At 42.4% G+C, this 19,325-nt stretch overlaps 1 protein-coding gene across 2 annotated transcripts; it reads left to right on the forward strand.

The window, feature by feature from the left end:
* The first annotated feature begins 854 nt into the window (after window positions 1–854).
* Window positions 855–19,082, forward strand: cry4 (cryptochrome circadian regulator 4). Of its 2 annotated transcripts, none has more exons than XM_076267700.1 (11): window positions 855–941; window positions 6,294–6,766; window positions 8,727–8,843; window positions 10,076–10,226; window positions 11,481–11,621; window positions 13,406–13,576; window positions 14,215–14,355; window positions 14,754–14,905; window positions 15,900–15,997; window positions 17,011–17,121; window positions 17,423–19,082. In XM_076267700.1, exons 2-11 carry the CDS (start codon window positions 6,354–6,356, stop codon window positions 17,620–17,622), a joined length of 1,695 nt encoding a protein of 564 aa, XP_076123815.1. In that variant the 5' UTR covers window positions 855–941; window positions 6,294–6,353; the 3' UTR covers window positions 17,623–19,082. The 2 variants fall into 2 exon arrangements, with proteins under 2 accessions (XP_076123815.1, XP_076123814.1); XM_076267699.1 differs by lacking the exon at window positions 855–941 and adding an exon at window positions 1,136–1,404.
* The last annotated feature ends 243 nt before the right edge of the window (window positions 19,083–19,325 follow it).

A 19,325-nucleotide genomic window follows, 5' to 3' on the forward strand; every position in this document is an offset into this window, starting at 1 on the left:
GATTCCAAAAATGATTGGCTACTAAACTTTGCCTTAGGTGATAAGTGATTTTTTTGGTCTGGGCCCATGAACTGTTTGTGACTGCCACATATCAAAGGAGCTGTACGCGACTGGCCCTTGCCTGATATCTATTTTATTTTTCTTTACTTTTCTTTATCAGAGAGCAACAAAACAGCAAAACTCGTGGTGTGTTTCGTGCATCATTCTTATAGGCCTACCGCAGAGAGATGGTGGGAGGAGAAATCATCTGTTAGCCTACATATGTCAAATTATTTCGTATTTTGGTTTCAAAATCCTGATGAAAACGCATGCGTTCTACAAATTAGATGATCCACTAGCACAGGGGTTCCCAAACTTTTCCACAACAAGGCCCCCCAAATACCACTAGGTTCTGGCCATGGACCCCCTTTATGTGTTATTAAACCTATCGACAATACTACGGCAAATGTAAAAATACATTAACCTAATCCTACAGTAATAATTATTTTAGCCACAAGCATTTCACGATGGAGCATGCAGTGTGTAAAAATTGCATTTGGGGCTTTCTGCTATATGAGAGCTATCACTCTACTATTATTCCCAGTAATTATCATGGAAAATATAATGTTCAGATATGCAACAAATTATTATAATGCAATTGTATAAAAGCCTCCCCTCATAGTAATAGGTATTTGAATTTTTTTAAATGTATTTATTTATTGCTTTTATTTTTCCTGCCAACTTCCTGAGGCCCCCCTGGCACCCCCTCTCGGCCCCCACTTTGAAAACCACTGCACTAGCATGCGATGCGAACTCCGCGACGCTGTATCCCGGTAGAGCTCGTCCACATAACATCAGCGTGGAGCGTGGAGCGGGTGACCTCTCATGGTCGAGTGAGAGCAAAACCCAAGCGGACGCTACCATGAAAAAAAGGGGTGAAGTACTTGGTGGTCGTTCTCAAGGTATTTTTAGTAAGACATCCAGTGTATGTCTAAGGTTTTGTAAAATCTCTACATAGTGTGTTATCGAGTATTTCATCAATGTGATTTCGGGAGGACATTTGTGCACCTCAAGTGACACAATTGTAAGTTAATGTAGATTTCCTGAAAATTATTAAATGGCTTGTCCCAACAATGCTGGAGGGCATCTGCAGCTCCACTGACTGAAATGGCTGGCTCTGGACCTGTGAAAAGGTTGTGAAATCAGTATATTGTACATAACATTACCATTAAGTCGTACGTTTGAAGAGTTCCGATGGGCATTTACTTGCCATTGTCCTGGGGCCCACCTCTAGTCTGTGCTCTGGCTGGTGGATCTTCTGGCACGCTCTCTGTTCAGATATCGTTACAAAACTGATCACGTTAGCTAACGCTAACTGCACAAGATCAGGTTTTTGCTTGACACACACTTCGTCCTTTTGTAAAGGTAAGTAGGCTGAGAACATTTTCAGCTGTAATTGAATATTACATCTTCGGGTTAGGGGGCATAGGTTCGTTGATTGTGATGTTAACGTAGCCTAAATGCTATTTCTTAGAAAATAATGGATTTTAAAGATGAGTTATGACGTAAAATATGTTGCATCTATCTCATTAATTTGGCCTCTGCATGTCCTGTGTCAGGGTGCTTGCAGCAGGTTAACGTTAGGTATTTGTTAATCTCAAAATGATTTAGCAATCATTATGTTTGTCTTGATCGTCTTGATCCAAAGTGGTTTTGCGATAACAATAGATTGCCATAGATAATTGCAATGTGATATCTAGTATGTTTGTGTCCTTATTCATGATGTTTAGGGTAGCCTGTTTTCGTAGCACGTCCTTGCTAAATGTGGAACATTATTATCACTAATGTATTCGATACTAGCCTGTGGGTCTGGCTCGTCAGGCTAATTCGATACGTGATCCTTGCATAAAAGAGGCCACTGAATTGTCTTTTTGTTGAAGTTATCCAACCAGAAAGACACTTGTGAGATTTAGCTTAAAGTTGATGATACTTTTTGAGCAATGTTGCAATGTTCCTCGTTGTGGTGCACGTTCCCATTGATATTGGGTATCAACTTTTCTGGAGAAATGTAATCATCAGTAGGCAAATTGTCATGATGATCCAATCAGAAGAAATGGAATTGGTTATGTGGTTGCCCAACAGCATTGCTTAAAATGTTGCCCCAAGTATCATCACTTCAGTTGAAAGAGGTGTGTGTGTGTGCTGTAGATGTTCATCGTCAATTTAAAATGGCAACAGACATGGTATTGATTTGACAGATACTAAGAACAGTGCAAGCCCTGCCAGTTTAAGGAATAGGTCATGGACATGAATGCCAAGGAGTGGATCATTAGCCTGTTTGAGTCTTGAGATCTAGTAGAGTGGATTTTGTTTTTGCCCAATGCATTGTAGATTTTCTTGTGCCTCATCCATAATTTTCCTCTACTACTCAGACATCCATTCAGCCCAAACTAAACTAATGAACCTTGTTCTTCTGAGCCATCATAAACTTTCCTTTGACAAGCCTCTTAACTCTGTCGATGTTAGTCGCTGTTTTAGGCACTTCAGTGTGGTATCCTGTGGATGTATGACACCAAAATCAGCTCACAGTTAATATTAAAAGATAATGATTATGGAAATATGACTGTGCAGTCAGTGAGACTATATGAATGCATGAATGTAGCAACACATGCCATATTGAAGGCTAAGCCAAGCAAGTTGAGAGCAGTCATTATGGTGCAATCCCAATTTTTATTTCTCCCTTTCAACTTACATTTAACTGTACTGTACTTTTATTTATATATATATATATATATATATATTTTTTTTTTTGTCACATGGTGGGTGTTGGCGGGCTGGCCAGTCAAGGACATGCTTCTGTGTATGTCTTCTTGAGTGAATGACAGACACCTTTGGGCAGCCGTGGCCTACTGGTTAGCGCTTCGGACTTGAAACCGGAGGGTTGCTGGTTCGAACCCCGACCAGTAAGAAGCGGCTGAAGCAAGGCACCTAACCCTTCACTGCTCCCTGAGCGCCGCTGCTGTTGCAGGCAGCTCACTGCGCTGGGATTAGTGTGTGCTTCACCTCACTGTGTGTACACTGTGTGCTGAGTGTGTTTCACTAATTCACAGATTGGGATAAATGCAGAGACCAAATTTCCCTCACAGGATCAAAAGAGTATATTATATACTTCATATATTATACTTAAAGAAAGATGCTGTGAAAGACCTAACTAGATGTGTATAGTAAGAGTGTCAAAACAAGTGTAGAAAAGGCTGCATAACTGTCCTCTCCCAGTAGACTGCTCTGAATGAGCTAATCCCTGTAATACTACCCTACTGCTCTCCTTGCCACTCTGTCACAGCTAACACGAGCAGGCTCAGAAGCTTAGGCCCGGCTGCAACGTGACTCGTGAGTGGCCTGTTCTGGCAGTTAACGCATTATCTTTAGCTTAGGGTGTTCTGTGTGCATCACATGCAGATCAACAGTATGAGGCAAGAGGGTGTGGTGTGCTGTCACTGTCAAAGCAGGCTTTATTGATTCAGAGGGAACAGTTGTCAGTGTTCGGGTTATTTTATGTAGAGGATTAAAACATGCTGCTGCTACAAGCTTGTTGAATTGTGATTAACTATTGGTCACATAGGTCACATTATGTAGAATGTGTAAACTGCCAGGCAGTCCTCTCTCTACAGTGTGTTTTATTTATTTTTTAAAGCGCGTGTGAAACTTTCAAAGTCTCATGGATGCCTTCTCAAAAAATCACCTCTAGGCGGCAAGATTTGACCTATATTACACTTGCCGCATTTGACCTACTTCTGCAGTCACGTTTCTGCTGAGGAACACTGCTGTTGTGTCTGTACTCTTTGGGTGCTTTAAAGTGTTTAGATTCCATATTCATAAGTGCAATGACGCTGAACTTTTAAATGACTTAACATTTGGAAAATGTCAAACCATTAAAATTAGCCTTAACTTTAAAGTGAAGTGAATTTAATGATATCTCCTAAATTACGTTTATTTATTTTGTTAGCACTCTGTGTTAACACTTGTCTGCCGACGAGGCTTTTATGGTCAATACCTTACCTACTCCAACGAGACAGCCTGCCCAATAGGGCATATCATATCTATGGTATATGCCCTATATACCATATGTTGTCCAATAGCTGTCAAGCGGAAGAGCAGCGTCCCTTCTGACTCTGTAGCAAGCCGACCAGCTAAGCTGTCTACCGACAGACAAGAGAACAGCGTCGAAATTTAAAATCGAAACGAGGTTTCGTCCATGTAATGACCGACAGATAGATATGCGGATGATCTTTCCAGGGAAACCGGTCAGCGGGGCAATGTTGAGTTTGTGAATGGAACTGTCGGTACTGACCTGGTACAGACGCCGCCAGTGGGGAAACCTTTGTTATTACAGTGCATGAAAATGCACTGTACTGTTCTTCCTAGGCTTCTTCTTATTAGAGTGCATGAAAATGCACTCTACTGTTATCCGAATTATTCTTAATATTAATATTATTATAGTGCATGAAAATGCACTATATTGTTCTTCCAAGTCTTCTTATTACAGTGCATGAAAATGCACTGTACTGTTCTTCCTAGGCTTCTTCTTCTTCTTCTTCTTCTTCTTCTTCTTATTTTTCTTCTTTTAACGCAGTTAATGCAGCTTCAGCCGTTTAACGTAGAAACTTCATTCAAACTATGTTGCGTAGGTCTTACTTAGGACATGGGGGCTTTGTATTTTTCATCTTTGTAACTTTTATACTTTTTAAACTATTAATTATTAACTTTTATAAAATCCCCATAGACTTAACATGGGCTGATGACATCACAATGGACTAATTAACTTGATTTGCACCTGTATCATCTTCCAGCTGCTCATCTAGGCCCCATCAAAGAATCAGTTCAACTGATTGCACCTGTATCAACTGCTTTCTACCGAACTAGACCAACTCTCTCTGTCTCTCCATTCTACAAGGATATAAGACACATTTCATCCAACTTTCTATCCATTCATCCTCTTCAAACCATTCACTCATCCACCCATTAAACTATCCATCAACATCCATTAAACAATCTGCCTATCAACATCCATTCAACTTTCTGTCTATCAACATCCATTACACTATCTACATTTAACTTTTAAACGATATACTCTGTCTCAGGCTTTAAGCATACAATATGGCTCTATTAAGACTGCCGTTAAGCAATTAGAATCCTAGGCCAGGTGGCCAGGCCACCTGCACCCTATCAGTTTCTCAGGCTAACCTTTTAAACTATCCACCTGTTTGACTGTTCAGTCAGTCCAACTATATTAAACCTCATCTACCTAGTTCAGTCATTCCAACTATATTAAACCTCATCTACCTAGCAAATAATTTAACCTTTTACACTATCCACCTATTTAACTGTTCAGTCATTCCAACTATATTAAACCTCATCTACCTAGTTCAGTCATTCCAACTATATTAAACCTCATCTACCTAGTTCAGTCATTTCAACTATATTAAACCTCATCATGTTGGTTGCAAATTAGCACATCATCGGTTTTAACAATATATTTCACACTATATGTTTTGCATTTTCATGCACTGGTAATTCCCTGGAATTGCGTTTTCTAGTTGTTATTGCTAACGCTAGCGCTAACGTTACAATAAAAAATAACTGCACAACTTCAGGTGTCTGAATAGCAAAACTATTCATTTATTTATTTGCAGGTAATATGTAGGAGATGCAATATTTTGTACTTGTAAAAAGTGCATTGCACTATATTGACTTTTCTGTCGAAATGCAACATTTTGGACACATAACATTGTGCACTGTGGCTTCATACAGGAAAACTGTTTTGTGTTTGTACCATGACTGCAGTTAGTTTTGTAAGGGTAGGGTAGGCCTACGGTTTGTTATTATATATGTTAGAGTGTTATCTTTAGGCCGTTGTTAGTTTCTCTTTTTTAACTGTGGATTTGCACGTACATTTAAATGAAAAGCACGGCTGTTCTTTGGGTGCACGGATTTGTCACTTGTAAAACGCGAGGTGCACTATTGGGATAAATGACGCACAGATCTCCTGGGCTAAAAGTTGAAGCGCAGCAGGCATAGCCTACAAACCGCGAGGCGCAAACAGCGCGCCAAACGCTTACAAAACAACTGAAAAAAGATGCCTCCATGGAACAACAGCATATTGTCTAATAATGCCCTCATGATTCACGTTCGCAATGTGTTAGATTTTGTGTAGTTCAAATAGTAAAGAAGACCTTTGTGTAGTTAAAGATATGTTAAGTCAACATGATGAGATGAGCAGTTTTTTAAAAAGTTTCTGGTCTTCTCCTCTACAGTTGTCAGAAGGGCCTGTGGCCCGCAGTAAGCCTCCTCCGACAGTCCCTGCCACCACTGCCATGCCTCACCGCACCATCCACCTTTTCAACAAAGGCTTGCGTCTCCATGACAACCCCACCTTGGTGGCGGCCTTGGAGTCGTCGGCGGCCGTGTACCCCGTATTCGTCCTGGACCGCCACTTCGTGGAGAGCAGCACGCGCATGGGGGCGCTACGCTGGCGCTTCATCTTGCAGAGCCTGGAGGACCTCCACCGCAGCCTGCAGAGGCTTGGCTCGCGTCTCTACGTGCTCCAGGGCACCCATGAGACCGTGCTGCGGCGCCTGGTGGCCCAGTGGGGCATCACCCAGCTCAGCTTCGATGCCGAGGTGGAGCCCCACTACAAGCGGCTGGATGAGGAGCTGCGCGCCATGGCCAGCGAGTTGGGTCTCGGGGTGCTCAGCTGCGTGGCACATACCCTGTATGATGTGAAGAGGTAGGGAGTGAGCCCTGACATATAGGGTTGGGTATCGTTTGGGTTTTATCTGATACCGGTGCTAAATCGATACTTTTAAAACGGTGCCGGTGCCGAAACGGTGCCTGAACCGGTACTTTGTTTTTAAAATGTTTTAAATTAAAATGGTCTAAAGCATGAATTGCTTTTTTTTTATTAATAAGACAAATTTGAACATGAAATTGAACTGTTATATTCAATTTACTATCAATATCTCATACATGGATTTCTATGCAACGTCACGAAAAAATGTGTGCGCAACCAAGAGGCAGAAAGCACCATAGAACAGCATAGAGCAATGCAAAAGAGCAAAAGAATAAAATGAGTTTTTGTGCTGAAAACTGCACCAATTCGAAATCACGTGGTTAGAGAATGGTTAGAGAATGTTAAATATGTTCAATATCCCTAACGTAATGCATGTCTTTGCCAAAAATGACAAAATATGATGTTATATTAATAATGCAAATGAACGGCAAACTTTGAAATATAGTCTGAAATGAGATGTTATTATCACTGAGACAACAGGGGTATACAAAAAAATCCGATTGTAGCTTACAGCAGCCTACTATTTAGGTTAAGTTTAGAACGTTGTGGACGGCCACCAAGCGTCTTCTGCCCCACGGCTGCGCGCGCATCTAGTTTTGTTGGTAAACGGGAAACCCGTGTATTGCTCCTACGAATAATACATTTAAATGTTAAAACAGCTTGCCATGCATGCACACACAATGGTGAGCTCTGCTTTCAAGTTTACCCAGTGTAGGCGGTTTGCCATAATGTAGCCTATGTTAAAACCGCTTGCCATAAAACTGCCAGGTCATGGACAACGGCATTTGCAAGCAAGCTAATCTAACAGGGACTCTACTTTCCAGTTAATTCAGTGTGTTCCCAAATGCTTCAAGAAATTTCATGTCTTAACCCATAACACGCAGTAGTTTTGAACATGTTAGGCTACATTTCGGTGTTGAAGTGTTTAGATTCCCAGCGCTAGCCTAGTAGGCATTTTAACAGCAACTATGGCTATGCGCTAACACCAGTCAGCTGAGTTTAATTAGCGATAACGTACGGAGATGGTTTCGTAGCCTCTTTGACAGCTCAGTGACATCAGGTATGTAACCTACATATTTATTTTTTTTGCCAGCTAACTTTTAACATGATCTTCTTATTCATTGTGATGCTATATGGGCCTCATGCACATGAAAGATTAATATCATGCCATTATGTTGTTTAACACACCGTGAAAAAGTTTTCACCTTAGGCCTACAACTTTGCTGATAACATTTCAAATAAATGTCAGTTAGCGCATTAGCAAGGATATTGTGTAATGTAAAGGCTAGCCTACTGTTGATGTTGTTTTATAGCCTTTTGCTTGTGTGTAGTTAGGCCCACTGCTAGATTTTGACAGGAGCTCTCGATATCGCTTTAAAGTAAGCTACTTGGGCTCACGCAAGCTGTCAAACACTGTCCACTTGCCTATGTGGTGCACCCCTCTGGTTTATACATCCAGTGTTTATCATATGTTAGCTAACTGTATCTGGATGTGTTGCTATCAGAGCAAGACGTTAGAGATGGTGCATGACATGCAGTGATGGCTCGTATAATAATAAAAAAAACGCTATTTAAGCACCGAAATGAGGCACCGAAATCCACGTTGTTATTCGATGCAGTTACTACCGTTTTTGTCAGCACCGGTGCCATATTAGAACCGTGTTTCGGTGCCCAACCCTACTGACATAATACATAATAGGCAGCATGTTTTTGTCTTCAACAAACAAAGCTTTCAAGAAATGAACAATGAGTATTCAATATTTGTTTTGTGCAAACAAATAAGGAGGATAATTGATGTAAGAAAGCACATTTACATAAATCTTTGCTGGTCTTGCAGGTCTTGGACCTTTGTAATCAGACATATATTGATATCTTTTGTATGTATTTTTCATCTCAGAATAATCAAAGCTAATGGTGGGCAGCCACCACTGACCTATAAGAAGTTCCTCCAGGTGCTGTCCATTCTGGGGGAGCCAGACGTGCCTGCACGTGAAATCACAGATATGGACATCCAGTAAGTGGACAGACACACCTATACAGCAGATATTTGTATACATGTTTCATGTAAAAAAGCCTTATGAGGCCACGTCTAGCATACAAAGATCAAAGAACTCAGAGATTCAAATACAGTGACAGATGACAGATGGTTAACAACAACCAGATAACAACCAGAAGATGCTACTCCTGACATTGACATTGACACACACCCACACATGCATCCACACGCACACACACACAACTGTAGAAAGATACTCGCTGACCACACATCCTGGCCTGAAATGTAAACCTATAAATCCTACAGCCACAGTAATCAACTAAATTTCACTGGAAAGCCAGGACTACCGGTCAATAGAGCAATGTTTTCTCCTAAGCATCTTCACAGTTTGCATTAGACTGCAATCATTAGGAAATACCAATTATTTTTGGATGAAACTGGATTTTGGATTCCATCAGCTATGTTACTGAGGAAATTAACACCTATCTCCACACATTTGTTTGTTTTGTAATTTATAGATTGCTCTCATGTGTTTGTGTCCCTGCTGAATTGATGCTTGGCTTGTGTCATGGTGTAAATAGCGCTAGGCCTGCCTCCCAATGTGCTGTGGGTGGTGGCGAGGGAACAGAACAGCAAAGCCTGCAAGCTGCTTTGGTTGGGCAAACATGGCTGAGCTGTGACTCCTCAACAGATACACAGGGGAAAGTGGCCAACCAGGCGTGGCTGAACGCCTGTGTGTTTTGTCTGAGTGACTCCCAAGACTGAAAATAACAGCAAAAATGTGTGTGTGTGTGTGTGTGTGTGTCAGAGGGAGCATACTCATGCTGTTTATTTTGTGTCGCATGCTGTTCAGCTGTTCATTCTGATGCCTGGCTTGTGCTCAGCAAGATCAATGATAAAAGAGTAGGTCACCCCAAGCCCACCCCTGTCGCTTTTCACAGCAGGTGTGTTTGTATCTGATCTTTGAGAGAGAGAGAGAGAGAGAGAGAGAGAGAGAGAGAGAGCGCATGCATGTATATCTACATTTGGGGCAGGTGCAGCACCATAGCACCCTTCTCTCCCATTTGTCAGTTAAAAAATAGGCTTGTTGTTTAGAGTGGTGTGCAGTAGTGGGATGTATACATGTGCGCACTTGGGGTTTGCTGAACATTGGGGCTACAGCTTACTCTGAACCTTAAGCTTTCTCAAGTAGCAGAATCACTCCGTAACATGATTGTAAACACACTGAGTTACTTGTCATCCTCCTACAGGAAGTGCCCTATGCCCAGCAATGAAGGTGGCGAAGAGCATTACCAGGTGCCGTCCCTCTCTGAGCTGGGCTTGGAGGTGGACAGCGAGGTGCTGTGGCCAGGAGGGGAGAGCCACGCCCTGGAAAGGCTGGAGAGGCACTTCCAGAGTCAGGTAGCACATACATATAGAATATCCATATTGAGTGCAGAATTGTCAACATTTGGAAAGAAATATAAGTTGAAGGATATTCTAGTTAGCCTGCTGAGACTGCAGAACTAAGAGATGCACGGAAGATGAATCAGTAGGGTTTCATGAATAAGGTGAATGACTTTGAGGACTCTTGCAAGCTTTGCAACTTGCTCTCCAATGCCCCGGTTTTTATACTACCTAGGGATGCGCCAATCTGATACTCAGGATCGTAGTGGTTCCATATTGGCCCAAATTACAACATTGGATATTGGAAAATAAAAATCTGATCCATTAAGCATAAACTAAGTATAAGTATATATACTCTTTTGATCCCGTGAGGGAAATTTGGTCTCTGCATTTATCTCAATCTGTGAATTAGTGAAACACACTCAACACACTCACAGTGAGGTGAAGCACACACTAATCCCGGCGCAGTGAGCTGCCTGCATCAACAGCAGCGCTCGGGGAGCAATGAGGGTTTAGGTGCCTTGCTCAAGGGCACTTCAGCCATGCCTACTGGTCGGGGTTCGAACCGGCAACCCTCCGGTTACAAGTCCTAAGCGCTAACCACGGCCACATGGCCACGGCTGCCCCAAGTCATCATACTAGGAAGGGAGATGCTGTGTGGAGATGAGTAGCAATGTCATCTTTCATGTGAACAGTAGCTACAGTGTGTGTGAAACTGCCAACAGCAACACTCTAAACTTTTCTCATCTGGAAGATCTTAAACAGTCTCCGTTCATTAAAAAAACGACCTAGCGTCGGCTGTGACTGCATATAACAGTCTAGCTTAGCGGCTAATGAACGTTATAACCAGCATACACACAATTACAAGCACTCCCGAGTCCCGACAGAACCCATACAGAAATCTTTCCCCTCTATATCACAACCCAATAAGAATAGGCTACATGACAACATAATAATAGTTAAGTTGACCATTTATTTCATACTTAGCCTTTAGGGAGCCTGACACACGTGCTGTGTCTATGTCCATGTTTTTTTCCCTTAGAAGTGTATCCAGTATTTGATTTTTTTGTATTTGTATGGATTTACATATGCACAGTTGTACAGTATATTACCAAATCTTAATAGGAGTAAATAGGGTTAAATAAAACAAAATCTTTTTTCTCAATTCTGGTGAATCCCAAAACCTCAATACTAAGAATGTTACCACATTTCTTGTAACAAATTAACTGATTAATTTCGTGTGTGTGTGTGTGCCTGTGTGCGCGCCAGGGCTGGGTGGCCAACTTCTCCAAGCCGCGCACCATCCCTAACTCCCTGCTGCCCAGCACCACCGGCCTCAGCCCCTACCTCAGCCTGGGCTGCCTCTCTGTACGCACCTTCTACCACAGACTCTCCAAGATCTATGCACAGGTCAGTGCTGCCCTCACCACCACACAACCGTAGGCCCTTTTTGTGCACATTTAAGTTTATTCCATTATTTTTGTGCATGTTTAGTTCATCCTTTTTTAGTCAACTTCTATGACTTTAAGAGATTGTCTCTGTGTTAAGCAGCTGAGTGACTTAAAGCAGATATCTGTAAAATGCCTAATGACTCAGCTGTAAGGAATAAGACGACTGAGATTAAGCCTTGCAGATTACGCTCGTGCCAAACAAGTTGCTGACAATGTTGCCTGAATTAACAGTGGCGGCTGGTGGTTTTGAAAGTAGCGGAGGAAGGTGTGTGGAGGTAAATGAAGGGATGGGCTTTAGAGAGTGGGGGTGTTGTAAATTAATAAATTAAATTGTACCCCAGAATGGTACATTATTAGTATACGTCTAGTATCCTGTACTACTTAATACCTCTCTAGTTATGCAGGCTTACTATTTGCAATTTAACCCTCATTGATCAAGACCTTCTAGAGGAAATATTGATTTAAAAATAATCCCATGCCAATGTTTGCAAATCTTAATATAACAGCTTCAAAATAATTTTGATGGTAAACTAACTTGTAATTGGGAGAACCGTGCACCCTCCGCAATCCTAACCTATCTGGCTACAGAGATCCAGCTTTGCAACTTGCTCTCCAATGCCCCGCAGTCCCAGATAGGCAACTGCAGTGGATGCCCAGCCCAGTAGCCTTTAACCCAAAATGTAACACAGACATGATATCGAAAAGTATCAAAAAGACTGGATTAGATCTACACAGCAACCATTAAATATTCTTACTTCACCCACTGCAGTGCTTACTCCTTCCTGACTCTCCTTCATTCCTTCCTTTCCATTTATTTATGGTTTTCAAGATAGATCACATGTTCGTTGCATATAAAACGGCACACAAATGTTATTGTCATGAGTTAACGTAGGTTGTCATTCTAAGCTTACTAGTTACTGTTACCAGTCATGCTGAAATTTGTTTTCTATAAAATTATATTCTATAAATGGCAAGAGAAATGTCTTCATTCAGCTGCTTATTTCTTTATTGGGTACAAGGCAATGTGGTTGTCATGGCATTTCACTGCTTTCTTGTTTGTTTTTCTTAAATTGCCAACTTGAGACATGGGTTGACAGTGATGCACTTACCTCAACACTACCATTGGAGTTTTGTACACAACTAACCTGCTTATTAGTCCAATGAGTGACAAAGTTGCTCAATAAAATGTTTGCTTTATTCACAACCAAGCAAATTGTTAATTTGCGATCCAATTTGCACAGTATTACAACTTATGACACGATTCAGTTCCCCTGAATTCTGATTGGTTATCGGGATTTGTAGCATTTACAATAGGTGTTAATGGGGACCTTTGGGAAGAAGATCCTCCGTGCGGTAATTTTCAATTACGGTAGAGGTCATTTTCAGGATTTTAACTGATTTCAGTGATATTTCGCTTAAGAAGCAATTTGTTGCGTGTTGTTTTGATAAGTGAGTTAGTCAAATGTATGTAAAATTGTTACTTTAATTTCCCTTTCAAAGTTTCGGGAGGATGGTCATCACTCTCCTCAATGGACGCGCCTCCTCTGGTAGCGACCTCAACAGGCCTCAGTAGATACTACACAAACACTAACTTGGCCTATGATTGAGTTGTGCTCGGCTCCAGAGACAGACTGGGGAAGAAATTATTTGAATTAATTTGAGTTGTATTTCCCTCTCTCCTTCACCGTTCTCCTTCCCTTATCTCTACCCCGCGGCCTTGTCTCCGTCTCCCTGTCCCCCCAGTCGAAGAACCACTCCTTACCTCCAGTATCACTGCAAGGCCAGGTGCTCTGGAGGGAGTTCTTCTACACAGCTGCCTTGGCCACCCCCAATTTCACGCGGATGATGGGGAACCCCATCTGCCTGCAGATCGGCTGGTACGAAGACCCTGAGGCCTTACAAAAGTGGAAAATGGTACGGGGGCCCGCACATTCGCTCTGTATGTCCAGACAAGCGTGGGGTATCGTTTGGACTTTGTCGGATACCATTGATAAGTTGATACTTTTAAAACGGTTCTGGTGCTTGATCTGGTACTTAGCCCAATAGCCCAAACTGATGGTTGTCAACTTAACATTACCATAGCCTATCTAGTTTGCTAGTAAATGTTGAAATGGCTTGCCATAGACTTCCTCACATCTGCAAACGGAAGTTATTGCAAAGATGCATTTCAGGTTTATTCTTATGCATCATTAAATGGTTCCAGACATAAAATCCCATTAATTTCGTAACCAGACAGACTTAGTCACAGAACTGTTGCCATATTAGAAACCCGGTTCCCAACCCTAGGCAGACACAGGAAATGAAGTTGGTGAGTCCAATCAGTCCCTGTACATTTTAAACTAATGTTGCATTCCTTAAACAGTATTTTAAGGGTAAGGCAGATTTTGAAGGAGTTTACCTACCAAGCTGTACTCTGTGTACTCTGCAAGCTGTACACCTGCTTTCTGTTCTTTATTCATGCTGTTTTCATGTTCATATTGTTATTGTATAGAGGAGTTGTTACATCCTGTCGGCAAAATCAAAAAATGTCTGTTGATGCATGGATTCCATAGGCTCAGACGGGCTTCCCCTGGATCGACGCCATCATGACCCAGCTGCGGCAGGAGGGCTGGATCCACCACCTGTCCCGCCACGCTGTGGCCTGCTTCCTGACCAGAGGAGACCTGTGGATCAGCTGGGAGGAGGGCATGAAGGTACTGCAGGCAGAGACTGGGCAGCACGGGGGTGGGGTGGGGGTGGGTATTTAGGTAGTGACTAAGAGGAGAGATGTGAGTCATCCTGAAAGATATAGAGCTGGTATATTGTGTGGATGTGTGTAATCTTTGTTGTCCTTTGTCCTTCATTTAACCTGATGTTATGTTGACCTAATGGTTTTACGTTATTTATGGACATTTATGTTTGTTTTCATATATGTAAAGCCTAACTCTTTGAGGGGGTCACAAGGTGAATAGGAATTGGCATGTTTTAGACATAATGGAGGCATAGGCTTCTGTGTGTGTGTGTGTGTGTGTGTCTGCTTGCATGTTTTCATGTGTGTGAGTGCATGCGCTTTTTCTGTTGGTATAACTCTGGTGCCTGTGTGTGTGTACAGGTGTTTGAGGAGTTCCTGCTGGATGCTGACTACAGTATAAATGCGGGGAACTGGATGTGGCTGTCCGCTAGTGCCTTCTTCCACCAGTACACACGCATCTTCTGTCCGGTCCGCTTCGGTCGACGAACTGACCCTGATGGACACTACCTCAGGTCAGAACAGTCCAGTCAGGGCTATTGAAAGTAATACAGTAATACCATATACTGGTGTGCAACACCTACCCTTACAGAAATGTCAGGTTTCTGGCGAAGTTGCCGCAAATTTGCGGCAAGGTCATATTTTCACATGCAAATAGATTTCTGGCAAACAGTTGCGGTTAACTTTTGATTATGTTGCAGCAAATTTGCAGCAATGTCATTATGCAAATTAGGTTTGTCACCAGAAGTTCACTGGAAGTTTGCCATTATTGGCTAAGTGTGATGGCAAATCACTGGCGAACACATTTGCCACTAGTGGCAAACTTCTCATTGTTGCCAGAACTTTGCTGGAAGTTTGCCTCTAGCAGCCAACACTGGCAAACTTCTGGCGATCTTTTCTAGTGAACTCATTTGTTTCCCACAAATCACCCACAAGTTTGCTGCAAATCTGCCGCAAACATTACATTTTTGTAAGGGTAATGCCAATATTTTATTTACTTTTATTTACTAATGATAAGTGCTTGAAAAATGTAAGTTCTTTGTATTCTTTTGAATTCTTATAATGGAACACTACACTTTAGGAAACGTAAGGTTTGGGCTTTTTGCCTTTAATGTGACGGACAGTAAAGAGAGAGACAGGAAGCGAGTAGAAGAGAGAGATGGGGTGGGATCTGGAAATGACCCGGGTAGGACTTGGAAGTCGGGTCCCCGTGGGCATTTGGACCCAAATGTGGTACAGGCGCTGTAGCCAGTTGCGCCCCCCCTTCATCTTCATTTGAGGAATTCAGTCGCTGTTCAAAGGTAGCTGCAGTGTGGTGATTCAGAGGAATTTTAACTGGCAGAAAGATCTCAAAACCACACTGTGCTGCTGGGTGGAGAAATACCATGGGAAAAAGAGTTGTTGCCGTCCTGATGCTGTAACACTGTTTTGTGTGCATTGTTTTATTGTTTGTGCACTGTTTGTATTGACATTGGTAAACTTGTGGTGATTGTGCTTCCTTTTTTGCAGGAAGTACTTGCCTGTGCTGAAAAACTTCCCATCTAAATACATCTATGAGCCCTGGAATGCTCCAGAAGATGTGCAGCTCCAGTCAGGATGCATCATTGGTACAGTTTCCTCATAAGCTCTTCGATAATTAATTTAGAAATGTGAAAATGTGATCTTTACTTAGAGTGGCAGTCTATGGTGAAGGGCATGCATGGGGGGAAATAACTCTGCTCTTCCCTAGAAAATACTTACTTTTATTTTATTTCTCTTCTTTCTAATCGGGGATGTGAATAAGCAGAGTTTCATGTAGGAGCTTTAAAGGTTGTATCAGCGATAGTGGGGATACGTCACTTCTGTTGATGTTCAAACAAAACAGAGAGCTAGCTCACTGCTCCCTTCCCTCTCCCTCCCGTGCAATTAAAACTCTCCTAAACGCGCATCTCGTCGGTTATTGGTTGAAACACTTTATTTTGCCTTTGAGTGGTTGCCAACCCTTGTTGATGGCAATTGTTTTTGTGTACAGATCTCAGAGCCTAGGCTGCCAGAGACAGTGTTTACAGCGTTTTTTTGACGGCCTGCTTATGGGGCAGGCAGCTAGCGGGTCGTTAGGAAAGATTAGATGAATGTGATCATTTATGTTTGGGCTTTTTTTGGGCCTGAAATCGCTGATACAACCTTTAACTCTGCTGGGTGATCGGTGTCAGGAGCAGGCGCTCTATATTAATATTGTGTGCTAAGTGTCAACTTCTGGAAGTTTACATAGCAGAGACAGACTTTGACCTCTGACCTAGTTTGTTTAACTGTACTGTGTCTTTTCAGTACAGTACTCTTGGTATTGTGTCGAGACCACTTCAACCTTAGCACTTTAAACAAGACAAAAATGGAAGATTAAGCATTTCAAGTGCCATACTGTACTCTATACCATATTTTGCAGTAAGCTGAATCACATTTGTTTTAACTGCTGGCTTTTTCTCTGCTGGAAAACCTATTGGTATAGTGAAGATGAACATGTTATCATCTGATTTAGTCCCTGGCAAGGGAGACCTTGACCTTTGTGTTACTTGTTTGACCCTCTGCTCCCTCTTTGTTCATCAAATATTTGTGTGTGTGTGTGTGTGTATGGTGCGTGCAGGTAAAGACTACCCACTGCCCATTGTGAACCACCTGGACGCCAGCCAGAGAAACATGGCTCTGATGAAGACGGTGCGCTGTGAACAAGCAAACACCGCTGAGCTCACCAGAGGTAAACATGCACACACAAGCATACATGTATATACATCCAGTTTGAGCTTAGATACAAAGACATTCACTGTTCAAAGCTTGTTCAAATGTACATGGGTGTGTCTGGATATTCCAGTTTTGTGGCCCTGCATTAGGTTCTGTTGTCACATGGATGTCTTCTTCTAGCCTCTGCTGTGCAGCTGGTCTCTGTGGTTAGGAAGGCCAGGTTGTGTGGCTGTAATGGATTTTATAGTGATGTGTGTGTGTGTGTGTGTGTGTGTGTGGTGTGTGTGTGTGTGTGTGTGTGTGTGTGTGTGTCATAGATGTGGCGGATGACCCTATGGAGGTGGGGGTGAAGCGAGAGCTGTCAGAGGAGGACGCTGTCGCCCAGGGAGACGGCACGGAATGTAACGGCGGCATCTCTGTGGGGAAGAAGCGTTGCAGCTCGGAGAACGAGGGCCGTACGTGCAGCTGGACCCCCGACACCCACCGTCTGCAGGAGATCAGCAGTGAGGTCATGTAGAGGCGCCACACCATGGACACCCTCATCCCCTCCCCAGAACGACGCACTACCAGACACTAAACCAGTGCTTCGACTAAGACTGTTCTTTTTTTTTTTTTTTCTTTCATTTGTCATGCTCAACCCACCACATCAGTTCAGCGTAACACTGACTAGCATTTGTTAGCTGATCTGCATGTGGATCAAAGTGTCCTCCTTCCACAACCTGTACACATGTGTGCGAGGGACTTGGGGTGTCCTGGCACTAGTGTATGGCTCTGCTAAAGAAGTTGGCTCTTTCCCTCCAGCTTGTAGTCGCTCTCTCTGACTTCTGAGCCATGGATCATCCCATCACAGGTCGAATCGTGTGTCCACCAGACATGCAGCGCTGCCTGAACATATGCATCGTGGGGAGCCTTTACTCTATCTCTCCCCGATGTCCCGTATCAACTTCCCCGGAGTTAACAGACTAATGAGACTATGTCAAAGGCCGGATGGGAAGGGGGTTCCTGCTATGGAGGATGGGTAATGTTCTAATATGTCTCTGCAGATGTATCTGGCTACCTCCACCGAATTAGGGATTATTTAGCAGGTACTGTTTTTTTTTTTTTTTTTTGTAACACAGTGGGTGAGTTTGAAGATTAATAAAGCTTCCTCGCGTTTTGCTTTCAACACCTTACCAGGAGTACAGCAAACGCTGCACTGTCTCACTCACATGCTGCCATTCACTTGATAAACTGTGTTTACTTTCAAGGCTCTCAAGGAACTGTCAAATAGGATTTTCTTTTTAAATTTTTTTAATGCAGTTTGGTTGAAATGTAGGAATTTGAAAGGCTGCGCTGAAATTGAATCAAAGCAACTCTTGTTAGAGGTGTGGTGTAGCCAGTGGATGTTAGCTTTTGGAATTTATTTTGTGACCTCATAGGATTCTAATCCACAAAAATCCTAGAGACAGGTTTTTTGTGTCCGGTAGCAGGATGGACCATTGCACGTATTAGAACTTGACCAAAAAAATGCTTTAAGACAAGATGACATGCTTACTGTACCATTTACTGATGCAAAGAGCAGTGCTTCCCAATGTTGTTTGGCTGCTTTGTGACATTTCCATCATAGTAATATGGATATACCAATGGTCTCTTATGTATGTATGTTATATTTACACTATCTGACAATTTTGAAACATTGTTGAGTTTATCTGCGTTCTCCGCCTTTATACGTGACTACCGGTAAGTATACATGACTGGCCTGGTTCTTTGCATGTTTTCTGGCGCCTGTAGAACAGGCTGATAAATCTGATTGTATTGTTAACCTATAAAGTGGACATTTGTTGTGACATTTTTGCAAGTGATGTTGAGCTAATATAGAAAGCCCAGATCGGGTACATACCCTGATGTTTCACTTATGAGTTGGTGAAAACTATTGCAGCTTTTTTTGAAGATCGATATATGAGTATTTCAATGACCATAAAATGTTTGTCTAATGGGTTTGAGTTTTCTAATCATTGACCTAAATGCATGATGACCCTTTGGGATAACACACAACCTCCCCCATCTGTAAAACTGTTGTTGTAAACCCTCCATGCTTTTTCAATGTCAATCAGATAGTCAACGTAATCTGCTTTCATGCTCTGGAGTGCCCATCTGATAATCAGAACGCCTGCACGGCTACTGCACACATCTGAGCCAACTGAGCCCACTTTCACTTGGCAATGTGCTGGAAAAGTTTCT

The sequence above is a fragment of the Alosa pseudoharengus genome, unplaced genomic scaffold (genome assembly GCF_046254945.1).
Source record: "Alosa pseudoharengus isolate Yale_2024_CS ecotype anadromous, Long Island Sound unplaced genomic scaffold, YU_APseudo_1.1 YU_APseudo_1.1_scf_5, whole genome shotgun sequence".
NCBI lineage: Eukaryota > Metazoa > Chordata > Actinopteri > Clupeiformes > Clupeidae > Alosa > Alosa pseudoharengus.